This window comes from Eleginops maclovinus, chromosome 3 (genome assembly GCF_036324505.1).
Source record: "Eleginops maclovinus isolate JMC-PN-2008 ecotype Puerto Natales chromosome 3, JC_Emac_rtc_rv5, whole genome shotgun sequence".
NCBI classification, from domain to species: Eukaryota; Metazoa; Chordata; class Actinopteri; order Perciformes; family Eleginopidae; genus Eleginops; species Eleginops maclovinus.
In genome coordinates, this window is record NC_086351.1 from 20,741,249 (window position 1) to 20,762,546 (window position 21,298).

The following is a 21,298-nucleotide window of genomic DNA, read 5'->3' on the forward strand; positions in this document are numbered from 1 at the left end:
TGTGTTGGATCATTTAAATAGTGAGCATAAAGTTACCCTGTAAGTAGTTAGCTAAGTAGGGTTATGGATAAACCCTTTTAACTCCTCTACTGGTTAGTTTGAATGAAAACCTGTAAATTCTTTTGGTCTTGATGAAGCCTGGTTCAAAACCAGTTTATTATAATATGTAACTGGCTGAGCATCTAGCCAAGTGAGTGCAGTGGCTGAATGTTTCTCCTTTTGAATGCTCAAATATATTTACATTACAGTCCTACTTTGTGCATGTGATGCACAGCTGACTACTGATGCTGTCACAGCTGGGTTGACTCCTTACCATACTGCTTGGTCTCACATCTACCCGTGTCAAAAAACAGATTAGAGGGTTTGCAGATTTGTAGTTTGTGTTGTTTCTCTGATGTCCTGCCATTCCAACCCTCTCCTCAAGTGTTTGGTGGATTAGGCGACTTGCTGATGCCCGCCATTACGCCCCAGAGCACCGGTGGCAGCACTGCTGGAAGCACAGCAGGAAGCATGGGAACTCCAATTGCAGCGGGAGGCATTGCAGCAATTCCCCCCGCCACCCCACCTCCTTCCAAAACCGTTGGAGGAGACTTGGACTCGTCATTGGCCAACCTGATTGGAGGTAGACAGCTACTTAATTTTTTCTGTATCTTAATCTTGTGTGTTTGTAATAGTTATTTATTAAGATAACTAACATTTACTTTTTTGCTTCTTCTGTCCAGACCTTGGAGTAAAGAAGAAGTAAGTTTGTGTTTAAATATAGAAGCATCAGCATTATAATGGGATCAATAGCACAGTAAGCCAGAAGTTTACACTGATCTCCTTTAGGGACCCACAGAGTGAGAAGAAGCTGACAGGAGGAGCGAACTGGATGCCACATGTAGCTCCCACAAGCTGGGGTACACCAGGAGCCCCCATGGTAAGAGCCGTATGTACACCGCATCCCTAACTAGGAAGTCACATTTAATCTAAAAGCAATTTTGCTGATGTGCCCTCTTTATCCTGTCACTGTAGGGAGGTACCGCCCCCGGAGCTCCTGGGGCTCCAGGAGCCACCATGGTGCCACCAATGAGCGCACAGTCTGGCTTTGGCATGGTGAGCTTTCAATCAGGCATAAAGAATTCTGTAGATTTCACTGTGACATCAGCTTTTGAAACAGCCATAGAAACCGTTATTGTGTAATCCCTGTGTTATTAGGCTCCTGCAGGGGGGCCTGGAGCTCCCATGATGCAGCCAATGATGGGGCAGCCTATGATGGGACAGCCCATGATGAGACCTCCTTTCGCTGGGGGGGCTGGAGCTGCACCAGGAGCACCGGTAAGAACATAGTAAAGCCCCCAGTGTGTCTACACAGACTGTAAAAGTAGTTGTAATTTTTAAGAATGTAAAAATTATTAGTTTGTTTTAGGATTATTCATTTTATCGTGAACATTTCCAGCAATTTAATTTCCTGACTTTTCACAGATTCCTCCTGCAATCCAGAGCCCCAAAAAGCCCAAGGACCCTTTCGCAGAACTCGACCTCAAAGACTTCTTATAACGCCCCAGGTATGAGCTCAGAACTGTACACATATAGTATATAAAGTACAGTCTCTGATAACTTCTAAGAGACTTTGATACATTACCTTTGTGGTGGTGACAACTTACTTAATCATTAAACATTTATGAAAAACTGTGATTTTTTTATTTTTATGGACTGGCTTATCCACAAATAACAGATAACATGTCAAAGTATTAACTAAGAGTTCCCTGATAAAAAAATCTAAAAAGAACATGGTTAAGTTCAGCCAATCCAACTGACATGTATTTCAATTACACATAAATTGAGTTTAGTGACATTTGCAAAATGCCCCCTATGACCCACTTTTTATTACACTACTCTTAAGAGAAATGTTTAGAGAAGTCTCTTTCAATGGATCATTGTTTACCAATCAATGCTTTTAAAAGTGACAGTGAGTTCCTTAGTATAATGGAATAAATGGCACTTGGCTTGTGGTCCTCAAAGTGCCAAAAATACCTTTAAAAACTCAACAGCTTTCCAGCAGTCATGACCTGTTCACTCAAGATAATCATCAGAACTTGAGAGAAATTTCTCGTAGGAACTATCTACTTTACCAGATTACTGCACAGAGGGAAGCGTGCATCCACTAATAAACGAGAGGCTCGTGCCTGTGGCAGCTCGCTGAGCTATAACATTAGCTAGCTCAGGTGAGCTACCATTACGCTGCACAAACCTTTTGCAATGAATGGATACATATCTGGTATCTGGTATTATTTGGTATTTTGTGTGCCATTTAATGTGCTATTTAGTTCCATTTTATTTGAGAGAATGCAAATGTCTCTACTACAGATATCTCCCACACTGCAAATCAAACCAGGACCTTTTAGATTGATAAATAGCACTGCAGGTAAAAGTAATACTCTGTATTTTGGTACCATTTCATTTCAAGTCATCCTGCTTTGTAAACACTGTATCAGTATTCATAGAAAACAAGACCGAACTAATGAAATGATGTCTGTATGTTTTTCACTTTTTACCTGATACTTATTTTGAAATGTTTCTCTGTTCCCTTTTTTCCAGCTGCTTTCTTCTCTGGAGCAGGGCCCTCTCAACTTTTTCCTGGTGTCTGTCAACATCTCAGGATGTTCAGCTACTCAACCTTATAAGAGCCTCTTTTCTCCACCCCAACCATCTACACCCCACCCTTTTCCTGTGTGATGTCGTAGCACAAACTGTGAAAGTGAACCATAGCCGATTATATATATATATATATATATATATATATATATATGACAAAAAAAATACAAGCGTGTGATTATGTAGATGTTCTTATCTTTTGTCTAAACAAAATCACTCAAAACCCTGACAAAAAAAAGTTCACTAAAATGAGTGGAAGAAGTGAAGGCGTATGTGTTTAAATTTCTTTCTGGTGTTGAGTTGAATGATGGATGTGCTTTGGTGTCCTAAGCCCCTTCTACCACCCCATATGTGTCCCAGCCTCCTTATAAAGGGGGAGGAGCTCTTCTTTGTCCCACTCTGATTGGATGAGAGTGGTGAACGAAGCCCTGGTAGATTTTTCGGAGAAACATGTTGTGTGTTGTTTACAGAACAGTCCTCGCTGATGTACATAGATCCCTCTGGTGAGGATTACGTCTCTATTCTGTACGTCTGTTGAAGAGAAATATAAATGTGATTCTGACATGAAATTGTAAGTAAGTCGTGTGAGTAACCTTCTATTTCCCATCATCTTTTAAAAGTATTTGGAAACAAATACCGCTATATGATTAATATACTGTATATTAAGAATCAGCTTCTATGGGCTTCTGAATCATACCAGACCAAGTGATCCTTTCTGTGGGTTTCGTTTTTTTTTTACTTGTGGCTTATTTTTCTATGTTTATTTATTTGTCTTGTTGTCTAATGTTATTTATATGATCTGTTTCTGTTACAATAATCCTCCAGACTGCTGTCCATATTTTCTGTCATTGCTATTAATGAACATATCTTACAATTTACTTCCAGAAAAAGTGCTTTAGTACTTTGTCACAGACTCAAATAACTACCATTTCTAACTGCGGTTTGGCACTACCCATTTGGATATGCAGTATCTGTTGCCGGTGCTTTCATTATAACTTTGACCAGGTCAGTATGATTATTTTTGTATTTCGAGCAAGTAGAGCCTAAATGGGTTTTTTTTCTAATCAAAGTTCTGTTTACAGTCATTGTTCCTCACCAAATTGGCTTTTGGAAAAACAAATGTGATGAATGAACAAACTTCCTCATGAAGTGTTTGAAAAAGACGTTAAAAAATGTCAAAATCTTTAAGAATTTGCAAAAATTGGACTGAACATTATTTATGTAAAAGTTGTTTAATCACTTCTGAACTTTCACCCATTTTCAATTAAAACAGTTAATAGCGTGAGTGGCCACACAAGTGTGATGTGGAAATCCACAGGTCCTTTCAGCTATTAGCATCATAAAACAAGCCCCTCTTTCCTGCAGTCTTACAATGCAGTAAATATGTGATATGGACAGCTGTAATCCAGTCTGATGTAATGCTTACTCTGTGTGTTGTCTTTTCAGTGGACTAAATAAGCAATTGGTTGTGAGCATCTGATATGATTCAGAGAAAATAACGGAATATTATTAACATTTTTCATGAAATTGTATTTTTGTTCAGTTGTAAATTTATTTTATTTACGATGCCCCACCCCAGTGCATGTAAGCCTTTTGAGGTGCAATAAATTCAATGATGGATTGAACTGCCCAGGAAGGATATATTTCTTCCATATAATGTAGATTATAGAAAGTTCAGATCAAAGGACTATTTCATGAATATACATCACGCCACATCAAGATAACCAGATTAATGAAGTGACTGAAAGCCGGGGGAACTACAGTCGGGTGATATTTTTATTGGGGTTCATCAGAGAGACAAAACTATTAATTTGATCCTTAGTTTTTTATAAATAAACATTGATTAGTGCAGCTTCAATGGGAATATGGAAGCAACAGTGTGCATGCCAGAGGTTGTGGTCTTTAAAAGGGGCCCACCAACAACCTTTGCCCTGGTCCCCTAGCAAATAAATCATCCGGCCATGTTGCACAGTGAGTTATGGTGACATATTAGTCATTCCTTTTTATGTAATTAAATGAAACAGAAATAGTTATTGGTGTTACACCAACTGCCCAGGAACTGGTGTAAAATTCAGGATCATCACAAATACACACACACACAAGTAGTAATCTTGATTTAATGGTTGAAAGTTGTCAAGCCGCATCATAATGATCAGGTGTTTGGTATTGAAAAGGATGCAAAAATGTTTTGGACAAACAACAAAATAGTAAAATATATCATATCCCAGATTAGAATTTGTTACGATATAGCAACATTGCCTTTGTAATCTTATTAACCAATAGAATTAGAGAAATATCAACAGCTAAGTAAATCATTAAATGGTTCCTTCCCATCTTAACAAAACCCACATATGTAGCCTCACATAAAATACATAGTAACTGTACTAGGCTATCAAAATATATTCTGAAAAATCCCCAACCTCGCCGCCCCCCCCCCCCAAGTTTACAATTTCATAAATTAGCACCATGTTTTCTGGATAAGCACCGGTATAGTTACAGTGGGGAGAACAAGTATTTGATACACTGCCGATTTTGCAGGTTTTCCCACTTACAAAGCATGTAGAGGTCTTTCATTTTTATCATAGGTACTCTTCAACTGTGAGAGATGGAATCTAAAACAAAAATCCAGAAAATCACATTGTAGGATTTTTAAATAATTAATTTGCATTTTATTGCATGACATAAGTATTTGATCACCTACCAACCAGTAAGAATTCCGGCTCTCACAGACCTGTTAGTTTTTCTTTAAGAAGCATAACTACACGGCAGGACCTGGTCAATGACCTGAAGAGAGCTGGGACCACAGTCTGAAAGAAAACCAATAGTAACACACTACGCCTTCATGGATTAAAATCCTGCAGCGCACGCAAGGTCCCCCTGCTCAAGCCAGCGCATGTCCTGGCCCGTCTGAAGTTTGCCAATGGCCATCTGGATGATCCAGAGGAGGAATGGGAGAAGGTCATGCGGTCTGATGAGACAAAAATAGAGCTTTTTGGTCTAAACTCCACTCGCCGTGTTTGGAGGAAGAAGAAGGATGAGTACAACCCCAAGAACGGCATCCCAACCGTGAAGCATGGAGGTGGAAACATCATTCTTTGGGGATGCTTTTCTGCAAAGGGGACAGGACGACTGCACCGTATTGAGGGGAGGATGGATGGGGCCATGTATCGCGAGATCTTGGCCAACAACCTCCTTCCCTCAGTAAGAGCATTGAAGATGGGTCGTGGCTGGGTCTTCCAGCATGACAACGACCCGAAACACACAGCCAGGGCAACTTAGGAGTGGCTCCGTGAGAAGCATCTCAAGGTCCTGGAGTGGCCTAGCCAGTCTCCAGACCTGAACCCAATAGAAAACCTTTGGAGGGAGCTGAAAGTCCGTATTGCCCAGTGACAGCCCCGAAACCTGAAGGATCTGGAGAAGATCTGTATGGAGGAGTGGACCAAAATCCCTGCTGCAGTGTGTGCAAACCTGGTCAAGAACTACAGGAAACGTCTGATCTCTGTAATTGCAAACAAAGGTTTCTGTACCAAATATTAAGTTCTGTTTTTCTGATGTATCAAATGCTTATGTCATGCAATAAAATGCAAATTAATTATTTAAAAATCATACAATGTGATTTTCTGGATTTTTTTAGATTCCGTCTCTCACAGTTGAAGAGTACCTATGATAAAAATTACAGACTTCTACATGCTCTGTAAGGGGGAAAACCTGCAAAATCGGCAGTGTATCAATTACTTGTTCTCCCCACTGTATGTGCAAAACAATGACACCATATTTCACTGCGTTGCAAGAACAGAGAGAAGATGGTGTGATTCGCAGATAGGAAATCTGACCCTTTCTCTATTCAGACGGAAAAACAATCTCTTTTTTTTTTCAAGGTAGTAGTAAAAAACGAATTTCTAGATATACACAATGCAAAACACCAGCTTGTTCAATTCAAATGTTTATAAAAAACGTTATCTCTATATAGTTCATTTGTCACAAAAGTTAATTTCTTCTGGGTCTTTTGTCAAAGCCAATGCACACACTCTTCTTTACAGTGGTGGAGAACACGTGGACGTTTCTCCATAAAAAGCCTAGTTGGAATAGAATAAATGTACCAGGGCCTTTGCTCATAAACATTTGAATACACACCCTTTACAACATTGTATCCAAAAAGGTCAAATAAAAGAAAACAAAAATCAAAATAGAAAGCAAAACAGCAGATTTGATTAATCTGTAAATACACATAATACATATTTTTTTCTCCATTTTCTTAGCAAATAAATTAGAAAAAGCTGATAAGCCACAGTTCTCTTGACAAAGACAATTCCTGTTGTTGTCAACACTGAGTCTGGCTGAATACGGGTTGTGTGTGTGTGGTCTTAGATCTGTGTAACAGGAGTCACTGGGAGGCAGAGGAGGTAAAAGGGAGGCAGGAATGGGAGAGGCAGTCGTCGGGGCCCCTGGTTGGTGTTGAAAGGTGGTAGGTGAGAGTTGGGAGGGTGCCTTTAGTATAGAGGTGGAAGGGGAGAGGGTTGGTGGTCAAGTGGGGGTCCTGTGTTTTCTTAAGCTACCTTGCACAGACTTGAGTCCCCATGGACCCAGTAGCAGATTTGGGCATATTTGAGGGGTGTTATCCTGACTGCCACGTTGTAATCCTGCTGCATCCCATTCCCGTTAACATCGACCCACTGGTGCCCAGAGAATACCCCGATGATCTTCCTAATCCACTTCTTCTTGCCTGGCTCTTTGAGACGGATGTAGATCCCGGAGCCACTGGTGCCAGGTTTGGCATCGCAGTATTGGTACATCAAATCATTTGACTCGTCAGAGACGGAGCAGAAACGGTACACCAGGTTTCCAGGGCGGTCATCATCGAAGCCAGAGAAATGGATCCTCCCGGCAGGAAGCTTCTTGACAGAAGGGATAACACCCAGATCCATGTGTTTGACTTTAGGTGCTTTCTTCAGCTCCAAAACAGCATAGTCATAATCCGCAGTCAGTCCTTCAGACACACCTTTGAACCAGCCCTTAGACAACTGGGTTTTCTTGACCCCGGTCCACCTGAACGAAGGTTTCCCTGATTCTGCACTTCGCCGACTGCGGCTCTTTCTACCTTTCCCTTTTCCTTTACGGTCCCCCTTACCATCGTCCCCTTCCTTTTCCTGCACTTCCTCGTCATCTTTGTCTCCCTTTCTCCTTTTGCCCTTTCCCCGCCCTCCTCTACCTTTTCCTCCTTTCCCTCGTCTGGACTTCTCCTTTAAAATACCAACTCGCAGCTTCTGCACCCCATCTAGATAATCCTTCCCATCATGGATGCAGTGGGCAGCAGTCAGAACGTGTTTAGGCGACACAAGAACTCCAGAACATCCTGTGGAGATCTTCACAGAGGTGGAGAATGGATATTTAGTGGAGAACTGCTTATCAGAGATGGTGAAGCGGGTATCTGTGCCGTACACCTCGCGTTTTTGCCGGGACCTAGATGAGATGTTTTTGGACCAGGAAGCTACCTCATTCAGGCCCTGCACAGAAACTGAGGTTAACGTGCGTGTACCATTCTCATAGACCGTCTCGTAGGACAGGAACTGCTCCAGGTCACCCAGCGTGGAGGCAGGAAGGCGGCGCTGACACTCGATCCCACAGGTCCCGCTCAGCTCCGCCTGAGGATGCGCTGAAAACTTTGGGCTGCTTAGAGGGACAGTGCTTCTTTGCCTTACCAGAGGCACCTTCCATTGCGGCCAGGTATACTCGTCATCAACTGCATTCTCCTCAGCAGCTATAGCAACCACCACAGCCAGCACCATCACTGGGAGCAGCACACACAGGGGAATGGGGCCCATTGTTAAGTTGGGCCTGGCTCTGAAAAAGAGTGAAAAGAAAAGAAGCAGACATAAGGACACTTTGTAGAAGAAGTTGAAGATAAAAAGTTTCATAGTTTTTGTGTAACTTGGAATAGCAAAGTTTGTCAACCACTAGGTATAAAAATGTATCTCAATAAATTGTCCAGACATATTTCTGTGTTCTAAAGACAATGAATCCTTCCTATATTTACATCTCTGACTTTGTATCTATTGTAACTAAGAGATCAACACTTTCACTTATCATGTGATATAGAAATGTCCCAGATGGAATGCCACTTCATTTGGTGCAGACATTCATTGTTGCCAGAAGATGAACCCTAATAGTCCTCTGACATTTCCTCAAGCCCCACTATGAGGTTGACAAAGATATTTTTGAATGGAATTTCTCGGTAACTATTAGATACGCACAGTTGTACACACTGGTACAAACATTAATGTGCCCTTCAGGACAAATCATAATCACGTTAATGATGACATGACTCTCTGATGCTGTCCTCAGAACTCTTAACCTTGATAAATTAATCCGAGCAATAACACGACAATAAGAACAAAAGAGCATCCCCCTGCCTTTTACATTTTGAAAGATACTGCATCTGAATACCTTAAGTTCAGTCTTTAAGTTAGATCCCTCTGTTCCGGAGAACACTAGGGTATCATCAGTAAAGCAACCACCTATCTGCAACAATGCAAAACGCTTTTCATTTGGTTTGTGATACTTGCTGAAGTACAAATGACCTCTGCTTAGCAAGTGAGATGACTAACAGATTTTCTCATTTGGAATCTTAAATAAGCTTTACAAAAACTCAACATGTGACTTGAATTGAGAAGGTCTTGTATCCAATGGCCAGGTCTACAATCCAGCTCCTTGAAAATATAAACACTGATACATACGGCCACATGGAGGCAGCATAGTCCAAAATATTAGCGACACCCAAATGGTCCAGAGCTCTAGACAATCACCAGGGCAGCTCAACACACTTAATACAGGCAAGTTTTTAAGAGCATTCCTCAAAGTGCTCAAGTTTGCAGAAAAAAGATTGGTGCCATTATAGCACTCTGTTAAATATATAAAACATTTCTCTAGAGTTGATACATTAGCTATGCAGTTGAGTGGAGATTTATTTCCTCTGAGACTTGCTGGAGGCTGCGGGTAGAGGGAAGGAGAGGATGAACCCTGATCCTCTGAACGAGCTGAGACAGTGGCTTGGAGGTTCGCCACAATGGTTAACGTTCTCCTTCAGTAATGACCATATCTGGTTTCTTTAGCTCCACTCCATTCCTTGTCATGCGTACAAACAACATCAAACATATAGATGTGGGCTGCGGACAGCCTGCTGGTTCATGCTTTTACTGTATGGGTGTGAAGTTGCCAATAATCCTGATACACCCTGTAAAGAAAATTCTGATTCGGCCAAGTTTGAAGAGATTCAGCAGACCATCACGACAGCTTTATTTCGTCAGCATGGCTTTGTTGATGAAGTCTCGGGGGCCATCCAAACTCAAGGAGAGAAAATTATTTGGATGCCAATCATTGAGGAGCATTGCAGCAGGACTGCAAACCCAACAGTTCATTTCCTACAGAAGTCCAGAGTGAAAAAACCACAGTGATCGCATACATTCTGGCTGTGTGAGGGGCTTCAATGGTGTGTGACAGACATGTTGACATTTTGGGAATCCAGATGGAGGACAAACCATCGGTGGGGCAGCTTATATTGGCTTGAATGTCCACAGACACACACTTTCTTTCAATTAGTTGTTAGGGCAGTGTTGACACAAGACTGTGCCGGGTTTGGCAAAGCTCCAAAAGACTTAACCGACAGGGAGAACATACAGCATCATATCAATGCATCATCAGAGAAACTGCTCAAGTCCAGTTTTTTTTTGTTGGAAATACCAATAATTCCCTCTCTTTGTAGTTTTTTCTGCCAGAAAGTGCATTGCCATCCGACTGCAAGGAGACTATTTGTCTTAAATGTACCACTGTGTCCAATAAAACATACCCAGTGGCCGACATCTATCCAGCCCCAAACAGACGGTCATAAAAAACAAACCCACAAGAACTGTAAAACAGTGTCAATAAATGAGAATACAAAATGACCCTTCTCAACTTCCACACCCCCACTGCATGACTTAGACACATCTATATGAAAAGCCTGCAATTATTCAGCATAGAAGGGAAACTGATATGCTGCCATGATGAGCCTTGGTCACAGAAGGCGCTCATTTGAACAATTTTTCCACTGCAGTCAGCTGAACAAGAAGCTGTGCCCCCTTTGCATCCCTCAGCGGGGGGAGTCACAAGAAGAACCAGAGGCCTCATAAGGCACAGTGGCCAAAGGATGGCGCTGTGGAGCAAATCTCCAAATCAGTAAACTTGGCTCATCTTCTAGTAGTTGAACATCACGTTTAATAAAAAGGGATTGTTTCATTCATTTCAACTTTTTTTCACCACGTCTAAATCTCAAGCATAGAGTTTCAAATCAGTGTAACAAGCACGAAACCTGACACTGACAGTAACATGAAGAAAATACAAAAAAAAAAAAAGTCAAATTTATTGTTCTAAATATTGAACAAAGATCTGAGGTAAGTCTTTCCTTATTCCAATACATCAAATATGACAGTTTTCATTGTAATGCAAATGAAAAGCCCATTAAATTATATTTATAGTTAATGAAATGTGAAAAACACATGGTAATGCCACATCTGTTACAGCATCGCAACTGTAAGTGGACAGATGAGGGACAATGTGTTTATTAATTATACAACTTTTTTTTTTTTTAATAGCAAACTGTTTTATTTCGGATTTACGGATTTTAAAAACTCTCTTAAACTCAACATAATATTAATCTTAAATGCCTTTCATATAGGTATAAATAAGGAAAATGTTTGCACCACTTTGGTTGCAAAATCCGATTAAATGCCTCAGAAAGAAATCCTCAAAGTTCAACACTTGAAGTAAAGTAGAAACAATCCAAATGGAACAAACTCGATAAAAATTGAATGAATGAAGTGATAGGAATATGAAATAAACAATAAATAACAAATAAACAACACAGTTCCTTCCTCCATGGTTCAATCAAAAGATCTCCATAACTATGCGGAATGACAATAGCTTCCTACCTGCTTGCATCCGAGTGATGGACACGCCAAATCCGCAACGTATTGTTTGTTTTTCCGAGAAATATACAAATATGATCCCACTAAAAAACAAACGTATGTTACTGCATCCTCCCGGTATCAGCAGGGCGACGGATCCCTCCTCCTCATTGCTTCCTCAGAGAGAGAGTCGCGGCCGGGACGCTGCGCTCAGGCTGCACTTGATGCTGAGGAGGGAGGGAGGGAGAGGGGAGGGAGGGGGAAGGCAAATCTGAAAAGGACTTTTTTTTTTAAACTACTGACAAAAGCTGTTCACATATGGGTGGGGCCAGACCAAGCGCTTTGGGTGAAAGCTGAATTGGGTGCAGTCAGTCGGGAGGCAGTAGGGAGGTGTGCGGGTGGGCAGCAGGCTGCAGGGTGCGTCCCAGGCTGGAAGGAGAAAAGGGGAAAAGAAAAATGAAGGAATTAGTTCTACTGTTTCCTACAATAGAATCCGAGGCCTTTCCATTGTGAGCCATGCAAGCCTCAACATCTGCAGCACTTTATTCTACAATCTCATTTTCTCAGTCCAGTGTAAACAGGAGTGGGTGTATGCACCAAACTTTAGCCTATTGTCAATACGATAAATGTGATAACCTTTCATAATGAAAATATCCATTTTTATAGTTGTTGGTTACAAGGGGATTGCAATGCTTCACATTGAGAAAATGTTAGCAATCCTTTTTATTAGTAGTGAAAAAAGCTGTAGTAAAACACCACAGGGGCTGGGAACCGTAAACCTAGGGGCCTCCGAGGTGTCAAGGTTAATCTGAATTGTACAGGATAAGATTGAGGGAAGAAAAATAAATCACTTTTTTCTCTAATCCTTATGGTTTCCTGTCAAATATACTGTAGACTTTTAACTGTTGAGGTTTCTAACAGAGTAGCCTTCGAGAAAAGTGTCAGAGACATATTTGCACTTTTTAGTCCTTTGCTTAAAACATAATAATAATAACAATAAAAATAATAACAATAGTAATAATAATAATAATAATAATAATAATAATAATATTACAAATAACAACAATAGTAATAACAATAGTAATAATAATAACAACAATAGTAATAACAATAGTAATAATAATAATAACAATAGTAATAATAATAATAACAATAGTAATAATAATAATAACAATAGTAATAATAACAATAAAAATAATAATAATAATAATAACAATAGTAATAATAATAACAATAATAATAATAACAATAACACTAGTAATAATAATAATAATAACAATAGTAATAATAATAACAACAATAGTAATAACAACAATAGTAATAATAATAACAATAGTAATAATAATAACAATAGTAATAATAATAATAACAATAATAACAATAGTAATAATAATAACAACAATAGTAATAACAACAATAGTAATAATAATAACAATAGTAATAATAATAACAATAGTAATAATAATAATAATAATAATAACAATAGTAATAATAATAACAACAATAGTAATAACAACAATAGTAATAACAACAATAGTAATAATAATAACAATAGTAATAATAATAACAATAGTAATAATAATAATAACAACAATAGTAATAATAATAACAATAATAATAATAATAATAATAATAATAACAACAACAATAGTAATAATAATAATAACAATAATAATAATAATAACAATAATAATAATAATAATAATAATAATAACAACAATAGTAATAATAATAATAACAATAATAATAACAATAGTAATAATAACAACAACAATAGTAATAATAATAATAACAATAATAATAACAATAGTAATAATAATAATAATAGTAATAATAATAACAATAGTAATAATAATAACAATAGTAATAATAATAACAATAATAATAATAATAATAATAATAATAATAATAATAATAATAATAAAAGATGTATAAGATTTATTCTTAACTGTCAAATAAATATAAAGAAGTAATACAATGTATATTCCCAACAGAAATACAGTCAAGTGTTAAGTACATTAGTGGTTCAAAGTGTTATCAAAGCTGAATACATTATTTCATATGTAGGGTGTAATGTAGATGATGCTCCAGACATAGCTTCATATTGCGGGTGGGGAAATCTCTGAAATCATTGAAATCTGCCTATAGCATGGACATGTATCACTAAGTCTGCAGTCCTCACATTAATCATTTGGTCCATGGAGAATATACCTATATATCATCATTAAATACTTTTCTTACTGAAACCATGGAGCATGTTGTCTGAGAAATGTATGCACATGAAGTGTAACCTGACACCCTGTCAACATTTATCATCTATTTCTCAACTTTACAAGAATTGGATTCATTCAATATCTTCCAACCAGAGGGTCAACTGCAGGTGTGAGTGCTCACTGACACCTCACCCCTCTGTTTAGAACACTCAGAGCTGCTTGCTGCCTCCACTATTAAGAGGAATTATTTTTCTGTTTAGTCTTTGCATTATGTTGGATTTGGAGAAGAAGCCGGGGCCTCTGGCCGACAGAGGAGGAATGCCATGCTGACGAGTGGAAGTCTTGATGAGCCAAGAACATACACGGAAAATATGTGTGTAATGAGGGAGAGAATGGGGGAGGGAGAGTGATGATACACATCTGGCTCAAGAGGGAATGAGGAGTACAGGATGTCATTGGGATTTGAAAACTGATCTTAGGGTAATCACTTCTGTCAGTCACTTTGATTAACAGCAGGAATTACATCGATTTCAACAACGTAGTTATGAAATGACACCTATTCGTGGTTGTGTATATATTTATGTGTGTGTGTGCGCGTTCCTGTGTGCATGTGTGCTTGCATGTGTGAGTTAAACAGATAGAGCGAGAAGACTTGGGTGGCCTACACACCTGACCAGCACATAAGGGTCGTGCTCATCCCTGTGGAAGGTGTGTGTGTGTGTGTGTGTGTGTGTGTGTGTGTGTGTGTGTGTGTGTGTGTGTGTGTGTGTGTGTGTGTGTGTGTGTGTGTGTGTGTGTGTGTGTGTGTGTGTGTGTGTTGACACTGCACATGCACTTCCAAAATGTAAGGGATAGTTTGGATTTTAATAAGTAGGGTTGCATGATTACTCATCAATAGTCAGTGTATTTACTACCAGCATGAAGCTAAGCATTGTGTTGCTCTGGACAGGGTCAGCAGCAACATGTTTTAGCAACATGTTTTAGCTGTCAGCCCTTTCTGACGATGAATAGAAGCTGTAATCTATGCTCTCTTCAAAACTACCAGACTCCATAGAAAAAAAACATTGCAGTTGCTGGTCTACTGCTGCCTTGATTGGTTCATTTTTTGTGTTATTTGGTTACTTTGATGTTTTGAAGGGTAAGTTCTGATTCAAGCAGCAGTAGACAACGTCGGCAGACGACAGCAAATCAGTAGACCAGCATCTTCCATGTCCTCGAAATACAGTTTTTTTCTTAATAGAGTCTGGTGGGTTTGAATAGCACACAGATAATTGCTTCAGTTATTTAGTTCTGTCTGATGGAAAGGTAAAACTGTTAAACATGTGGCTAAAATATGTTTCATGGGATACGCTGACCTGTTATTTACTGAATGTACAGACTATGGCTGAGTATCTCATACAACCCCCTTCCAACAATCCAAACTATACCTTTACTATTTCTAATCACAATGAGTTAGAACAAGAGTCCTTCTCTCTGTCCCTCTATCTATGGTTGTGGTCCAGATTCTTCCTTTGGGATTTGCATGTTAATGCAACAAACTTAACTTGAGGAAGATTAATCCATTGGTAATTGAAAACACACAGGGTCTGTAAACATACAGAGGTCTCCTGAGTGCACAATGCTACAACCTTTTCATAGTCACACTCATATTAAGTTAAGCAAAGGCCCACACAGACTGAGGGAAAACATTGTGCATGTGACATCACCCGTAGCTTTCTGAAGGGACATTTTGAAGCTGAATGTGGTCTCCCCACCCACCGCCATCTTTTTAAAATTACTGCAGCCACAATATCAAAATTATTTAGGCAACAGGCCGGCAGGAGAAGAGGAGGGGTTAACATGTTGCAATCCACCACAGTTGGGTAAACTAGCCTGCAACCATTTTCACACAGCTAAACAAGCCCCCGCTGAGAACCTGATGGATTGTGGAATAGAATTTGGATACTTAGAGAAAAGCTTGAGGTTCTTTTGTTAAACTTCACAGAGTCAGAGTTCTCATGGAGACTACATCTACTGTTCATTGGAGAAACTGCAGCTTTAGACTCTTAAAGGTACCCTGGGGAGTTTGTAACCTTTAGCAATCTGTAATGAGTGGGTTTCATTTGTTGTGCATGGGGATGCGCATGGACGTGCATTCTCCCAATGCTCTACAAGTGGAAGTAATGTTCAAATTGATACGGCAATAGGGAAGCTAAGGTAGAGAGGAAAGCAACTGCTGGCTGGTACCTGAATAAATAGATAGACACAAAATAGATTGGCAAATATGTTGTGAGAAAGAATATTGAACCCTTGACATAAATGGAACTGTTGCTTAAAAGGATGTTGGGCACATTTTTCCGGCAAAACATTTCAATACATTTTTAATGCTATCTTAACTCACAACACATTTTCTATCAGTCTTTTTAACCTGCCATTACCTGAGGCTTTTATGCCCACTTTGTAAGTAGCAACTGACTGGTTTCAACAGTGTTGAGAAAAAGACGGTCAAAAATGGGAAATGAGCAGAACAAAACTAGATTATGGACCCTAGAGGCCTTAATGATGCAGAAAGCATTGTCTGTTATGTTTTTGATTATATATCAAAATCTCAGCCAATACAATTTTTTATGTCCACCTCAAACACAACATCAAATGACATCTCTTCTGGCTGAAATCAGCACCTATTCTAAAAGCAGGGTTCAAATCTAAATATGTATAGTGTCTGCCTGACTTTATGAATTTGCTTAAACAGTTGGCCATGGTGCGCCAATCTTTGGCATTGAACACCTAATAGAGTCATTTTGGGCTGGTTAGTTGAAATCTGAGTGGTTTCCTAACAATTCTTGTGACTAAGACACACTTAAAAGTGACAGGTGCAAAGTGTCCAGGATCCAGGAATGATTTTGTCTGATGAGTTTTTCTCAAAAAACATATTGTAAACATATTATATTTAAATTGTAAAATAACTTGCTCCTCTTCTTTCAGAGGCTACTCAACATACCAACCCCATAACAAACTTTGACCAATGTTATCACAACCATCACAGTTACAGGCCAAGGGAAATAGTAAATGCTCCTGTTTTCAGTTAAGTTCAAGGTCAAAGGTCACATAAGTGGAGTGAAACAAGAGAAAGAGAGATGTTTATGCTCTCAGCCCTGTGGCTTCCAAATAGAAAAGCAGTGAGTGATATTTCTGGTCGGGGTTGGGGTTCTGCGGTGCGGATAGAGAGGCTTTTGTGCGGGCCGTCACACCCTCACAGGAAGTGCTCCCTTTGAGCTCTGCTGTACTAGATGGATGCTTATTGGTGGGGGCTAAGATTCAGGATGTGATGTGTTTGGGTGTAGTGGATAAGACCTTCCCCTCCTTCACAGCAGTTAACCAGTTAATGGGTTCATAAATGGGGTACAAGTACAAGTTTTGGACTTAGCTTTCATCTTGTCGTATACCCTAACTCCCAATATATCAAAATGCTTCTGTGTAGTTCTTAATCTGGATTCATCATTTTTCAGGGACAGTGAACTCCTGGAATTTGTTCAGACAAATTGAATAAAACAACGCCACACATTTTTATTCAATTTTATTATTTTTATTGGCCCTGATGCGAGGCTTGGCCGGCATCACCGCCACCGAAAAACGGTCATAGGAATGAACGGCCTCTCGTATCCAACACTGTATCCAGTTTCTCATTATACATCCATGGTTTCTCCTGGATGTATTACATTTGGTAGGTTGATATTACATGTGAAAATGTACAAAAATGGCAATTGGAGGTATACTGTACCATTAACTCAGCTAGAAGTCAGCCATTTTTAATTTACTGTGCTATATCGGAGCATTTTTTTTTACCATTTCCACGCGTTGTACTGCCCGGTGAGATTTCATCGAATCGACTTGTGGGTAAGAAATGGAGAGATTTGGATCGATGTTGCTGTTGCGCTGAGGCAAAAATGATTTCCCTTTCAAATAAATCTCAGAGGACCTCGTTGCCTTTCTTTCAGAATGTAGCCTTCTACATTAAAGGATGCCAACTCCTCTGCACAGACCACACTAATAAACCAAGTCAGGGGGCTGCAGTGAGCCAAAGCTCACTTCCACAGGCTTTATTTTGACAACTGAATGTTCTTTTAGCTATGCTCCACACTAAACAGACTACCATTGATGTGATAGGACTCTCCACCTCACGACCTCTCTCTCTCACATGCACAAACATTAATACAGTATATATAGTAAATGTATATAAACAGTCATAGGACAGTAAGTTAAAGGTCTCGCTTAGAGCCACATACAGTTTATATCCTTTTTCTGATAGTAAATATTTGGGTAAATGGTTAGCATGCCAGCTTTGAGCGACTATACTGTATGTGATGAAAGGCTGACTGAATTCCCACGTGCCCCTTTGAATCTCATGTGAAAATTAACAAGCAACCACAGTCTGGCTGCAAGATGGACCTAGTGAAGGCATTGCCATCAGTACTTTCAAGACACTTTAACTTTCAGGGAATGTGTGTTTCTATACAAGAAATTGAAGTTATGCGGAATTGCTGAAAGTGAGTCACCCCCCAGATTGTAACACTACTACTACTTTGGGGTCTTGTTCATAAGTGAGGGTAAGATAGCGCATGATTATTTCTATATATTAGTGCAGAATCAGCTGTAATGTGGAAATTGTGAGGGCCTTTCAGTGTACAGACAGAGCAGAACCTGAGGATCACCAAAGTTAACAAAGAACACTAATGTTGAAAAAGAAAAAACTGCATTATCTATGTTAAACTTGCTAAAGTATTTCATTCAAACCTCAAATTAAACTACTGGTGGTGCTTCATCCTGTTGCGACGATGGACATCTGTATGAAATGTCATGTCAATTCATTTAATAGAGATATTTTGGTCTGGTCAAAAGCGGTGGACCAATCTAGTGGCCAATAACACAGTTCTCCCTAGCTTGGTTAAACATTGTTGCATCCTAACTATAACATTCTGAGGCAGGAAATCAAACATCAAGCAACTACCATCACTTAGTTGTATATCTTTGCACTAATGTGATTTAAATCTTGTCATATTTCTTGAAATTATCTGCTTTCAGATGACATAACCGACAAGCTAACAAGCAAAACCTCCTTGGTATAGGTATGCAGTACCCCAACCCTAACCCTTACCATTGGTATGCAGATTAGCACGCCACACTGAGCCTTTCCTTCATAACACATGAGCATGTAGGGCTTTATCATGATAATTGACTCACTCTCTATATGTGTCCAAATGTTTACTCAGACTGGCCACAATCCCTTCCTGCAATAAAAACATAAAATATCCCTCCACATCACACGCTTGCATTCACCTGGAAAATCCAGTATACTGCAGATGTTTTTAATCTCTTCTTTGGTGGGAAAAAAATCCCCAATCCTTCAGGTAAGCAACAGAGGGACTCTTGCTTTTTTCATAGCTGGGGAGGCTATTTGAACACTTGAGGTTTCCAGCTATGATTGATGATGTTGTAATTTGTGCTCCAGTACAGTAATGGTTGGTTCTGAATTCCAAAAGTGTTTGAACCCAATGGTATTTAGGAGTCGACCATCTTTTTAAAAACAGAACTCAAAATAGGAGGCCACCTCAGCGCTCTTTCACTGACCTGAGATCTATGCTGCTGCTGTATGGTTGAGTTTACCCATTGCCCGGATGCTCCTTCAAGTACCGAAGCAGAGATTCACGCTTGAAGCAGTTTTCATTTCTGGTTCAAATAATTTATCCCATTGAGCACAGCTGGGAAATCTTGGCTTGAAAAAGAGGAAGCAAACACAAAGCATATCTCTTATCGTGATAATAATGTGTACACACGAGGTGGGGCAAATTTTTTAATAAAAGTTTGCACAAGATGTTGGCTGACATGGAATCAGTTCCTCCTCCACTTTGCAATAACTTTAACACTGTACACCAAACATGTATTTTGCTGATTATACAGTCCATCATTGAGGCCCTTTTGGCAACACAGAGGAAAGTGGAGGCAACAATTTAGGCTTGTTATTGAGCTGAGTGTAACATATCTGCAGTGTGTCCTCACCAAGATGAAACTGTTTAGACACGCTGAGACAAACACGGGGAAATGTGACATTTATCTCCAACCGAACTGTTGTTTATAGTGAGGATTTGGACAGAGGAGGTGTTTTCATTTCCCAGGGTGCTGCCAGGACTTGAGACATGTGAGAGGGAGGATATAGAGAGGAAAGGTATTTGTTGAGCCTGGATGCTGCAGGTAATAGTCAGAGAAACTAGCGGATATTATTAAAGAAAACATATAACACACGTTTAAATGCAAAAACATGGTGTTTTAGGAAAAAAAGCAAATTTTAATGTGTTATGTGGTCATTTCCATGGCATATGTGGTTTTAACGTGATACATTTGGGACATTTCAGTGAAACAGGTAAAAATATGAATTTTGTGTGTACAGTATGTGCATTTTGAAGGCATATGCAAACAAATGCACACACGTTGGGAATGATTTCATACAATAAGTAGGGAGCAAGGGAAGTAGAAAAAGCCTCTGTGTGTATTTGCATGTCGAAAGACAGAGAGACTCACATATTCAGCAGGGTCAAAAAGGTTACATAAACACACTGTGTGACTAGGTTAACACACTAATCCCTGTCCTCTTTCCAGGAGAAGAAAGGGGTTTTTGTTGAAGTGCAATGATGACGCCTCGTTGGCTCATTCCGCCAAATGCCATTTAGAAGTTTGACTAGAGAAGCTCCACTTTCTCTTTGGCTGAATCTTTGCTATCTGATGTTCAATGTCTCATTCAGCTGTAATTGGCGAACGTTGACCTGCCTGCTGCACAGATTTTTTTTTTCCTTCTGCAGTCATTCTGAGTTAAGTGGCACACCTTGTTTTGCGGGTAAAAACCACCCACAGGTCCATGCATGCAAGTAGAAACACACAGCCAGACTCTCAGCTGAAACAGTATTGTGGAAAAGTTTCTTCTAAAATAATTGTTTACTTTATTTTTCAACCTCAAGTTGGGCAAACATCTGAATTATCCTCAAATTTTGTGTAAATAATTATATAAGTGGCTATTATACGTTCCTTTGTCCAAAAGAAGATCAAATGTTTTTGTGTCAACAACATCCAAGCTTCAAGTCTCTAGGAGCTTCCCTTAGTATTGTTTGACCGACAATATAGAGCAGGGAAGGCGTAGCTATGAGACCCATGTCAATTTCCATGGAATGCTACATAATGTAACACATAAAAGCTCTGTAAAGCCCACAAGATGTTCATACAAGATGTTTTTTAAAACAAAGCACACTCTTTATATAGTCTGTATATAGTCCGCCTGTCCCTTTAGAACTTCAACAATTGGGTGGACTCTTTGTATTGTTATGTGTTTAAACGACTACGAAAGTGGAAGCTAGTTAACCTAGCTTGTGAACGTAACCACCGATTCCCACTTGTTTAGCCTGCAGTGCTGTGTTCATGTTTCATTCGGAAAGTAGGCGAGTCTAGCTAGCATTAGAATTCTTTCTTTATGGGCCCAATTGT

The 21,298-nt window shown here is 39.4% G+C and overlaps 2 protein-coding genes across 6 annotated transcripts in view; one reads left to right on the forward strand and one right to left on the reverse strand.

The window, feature by feature from the left end:
* Nucleotides 1-2,785, forward strand: part of snap91a (synaptosome associated protein 91a) — a 43,923-nt gene extending 41,138 nt beyond the window's left edge. For 4 of the 5 annotated variants that reach the window (XM_063879513.1, XM_063879517.1, XM_063879518.1 and 1 more), the window contains 7 exons: nucleotides 425-622; nucleotides 723-741; nucleotides 829-919; nucleotides 1,015-1,095; nucleotides 1,198-1,317; nucleotides 1,465-1,547; nucleotides 2,581-2,785. In XM_063879513.1, coding sequence (XP_063735583.1) covers nucleotides 425-622; nucleotides 723-741; nucleotides 829-919; nucleotides 1,015-1,095; nucleotides 1,198-1,317; nucleotides 1,465-1,539 — 584 coding nt within the window. In that variant the 3' untranslated portion in view covers nucleotides 1,540-1,547; nucleotides 2,581-2,785. The remainder of the gene's footprint in view (nucleotides 1-424; nucleotides 623-722; nucleotides 742-828; nucleotides 920-1,014; nucleotides 1,096-1,197; nucleotides 1,318-1,464; nucleotides 1,548-2,580) is intronic. The other variant, XM_063879515.1, reaches the window with a different exon arrangement.
* Nucleotides 2,786-4,400: 1,615 nt separating this feature from the next.
* Nucleotides 4,401-11,776, reverse strand: prss35 (serine protease 35). The gene is made up of 2 exons (XM_063879519.1): nucleotides 11,601-11,776; nucleotides 4,401-8,478 (listed from the first exon to the last, which is right to left on the reverse strand). The coding sequence occupies exon 2, from the start codon at nucleotides 8,457-8,459 to the stop codon at nucleotides 7,185-7,187; it is 1,275 nt and encodes a 424-aa protein (XP_063735589.1). The 5' UTR covers nucleotides 8,460-8,478; nucleotides 11,601-11,776; the 3' UTR covers nucleotides 4,401-7,184.
* Nucleotides 11,777-21,298: the final 9,522 nt, after the last annotated feature.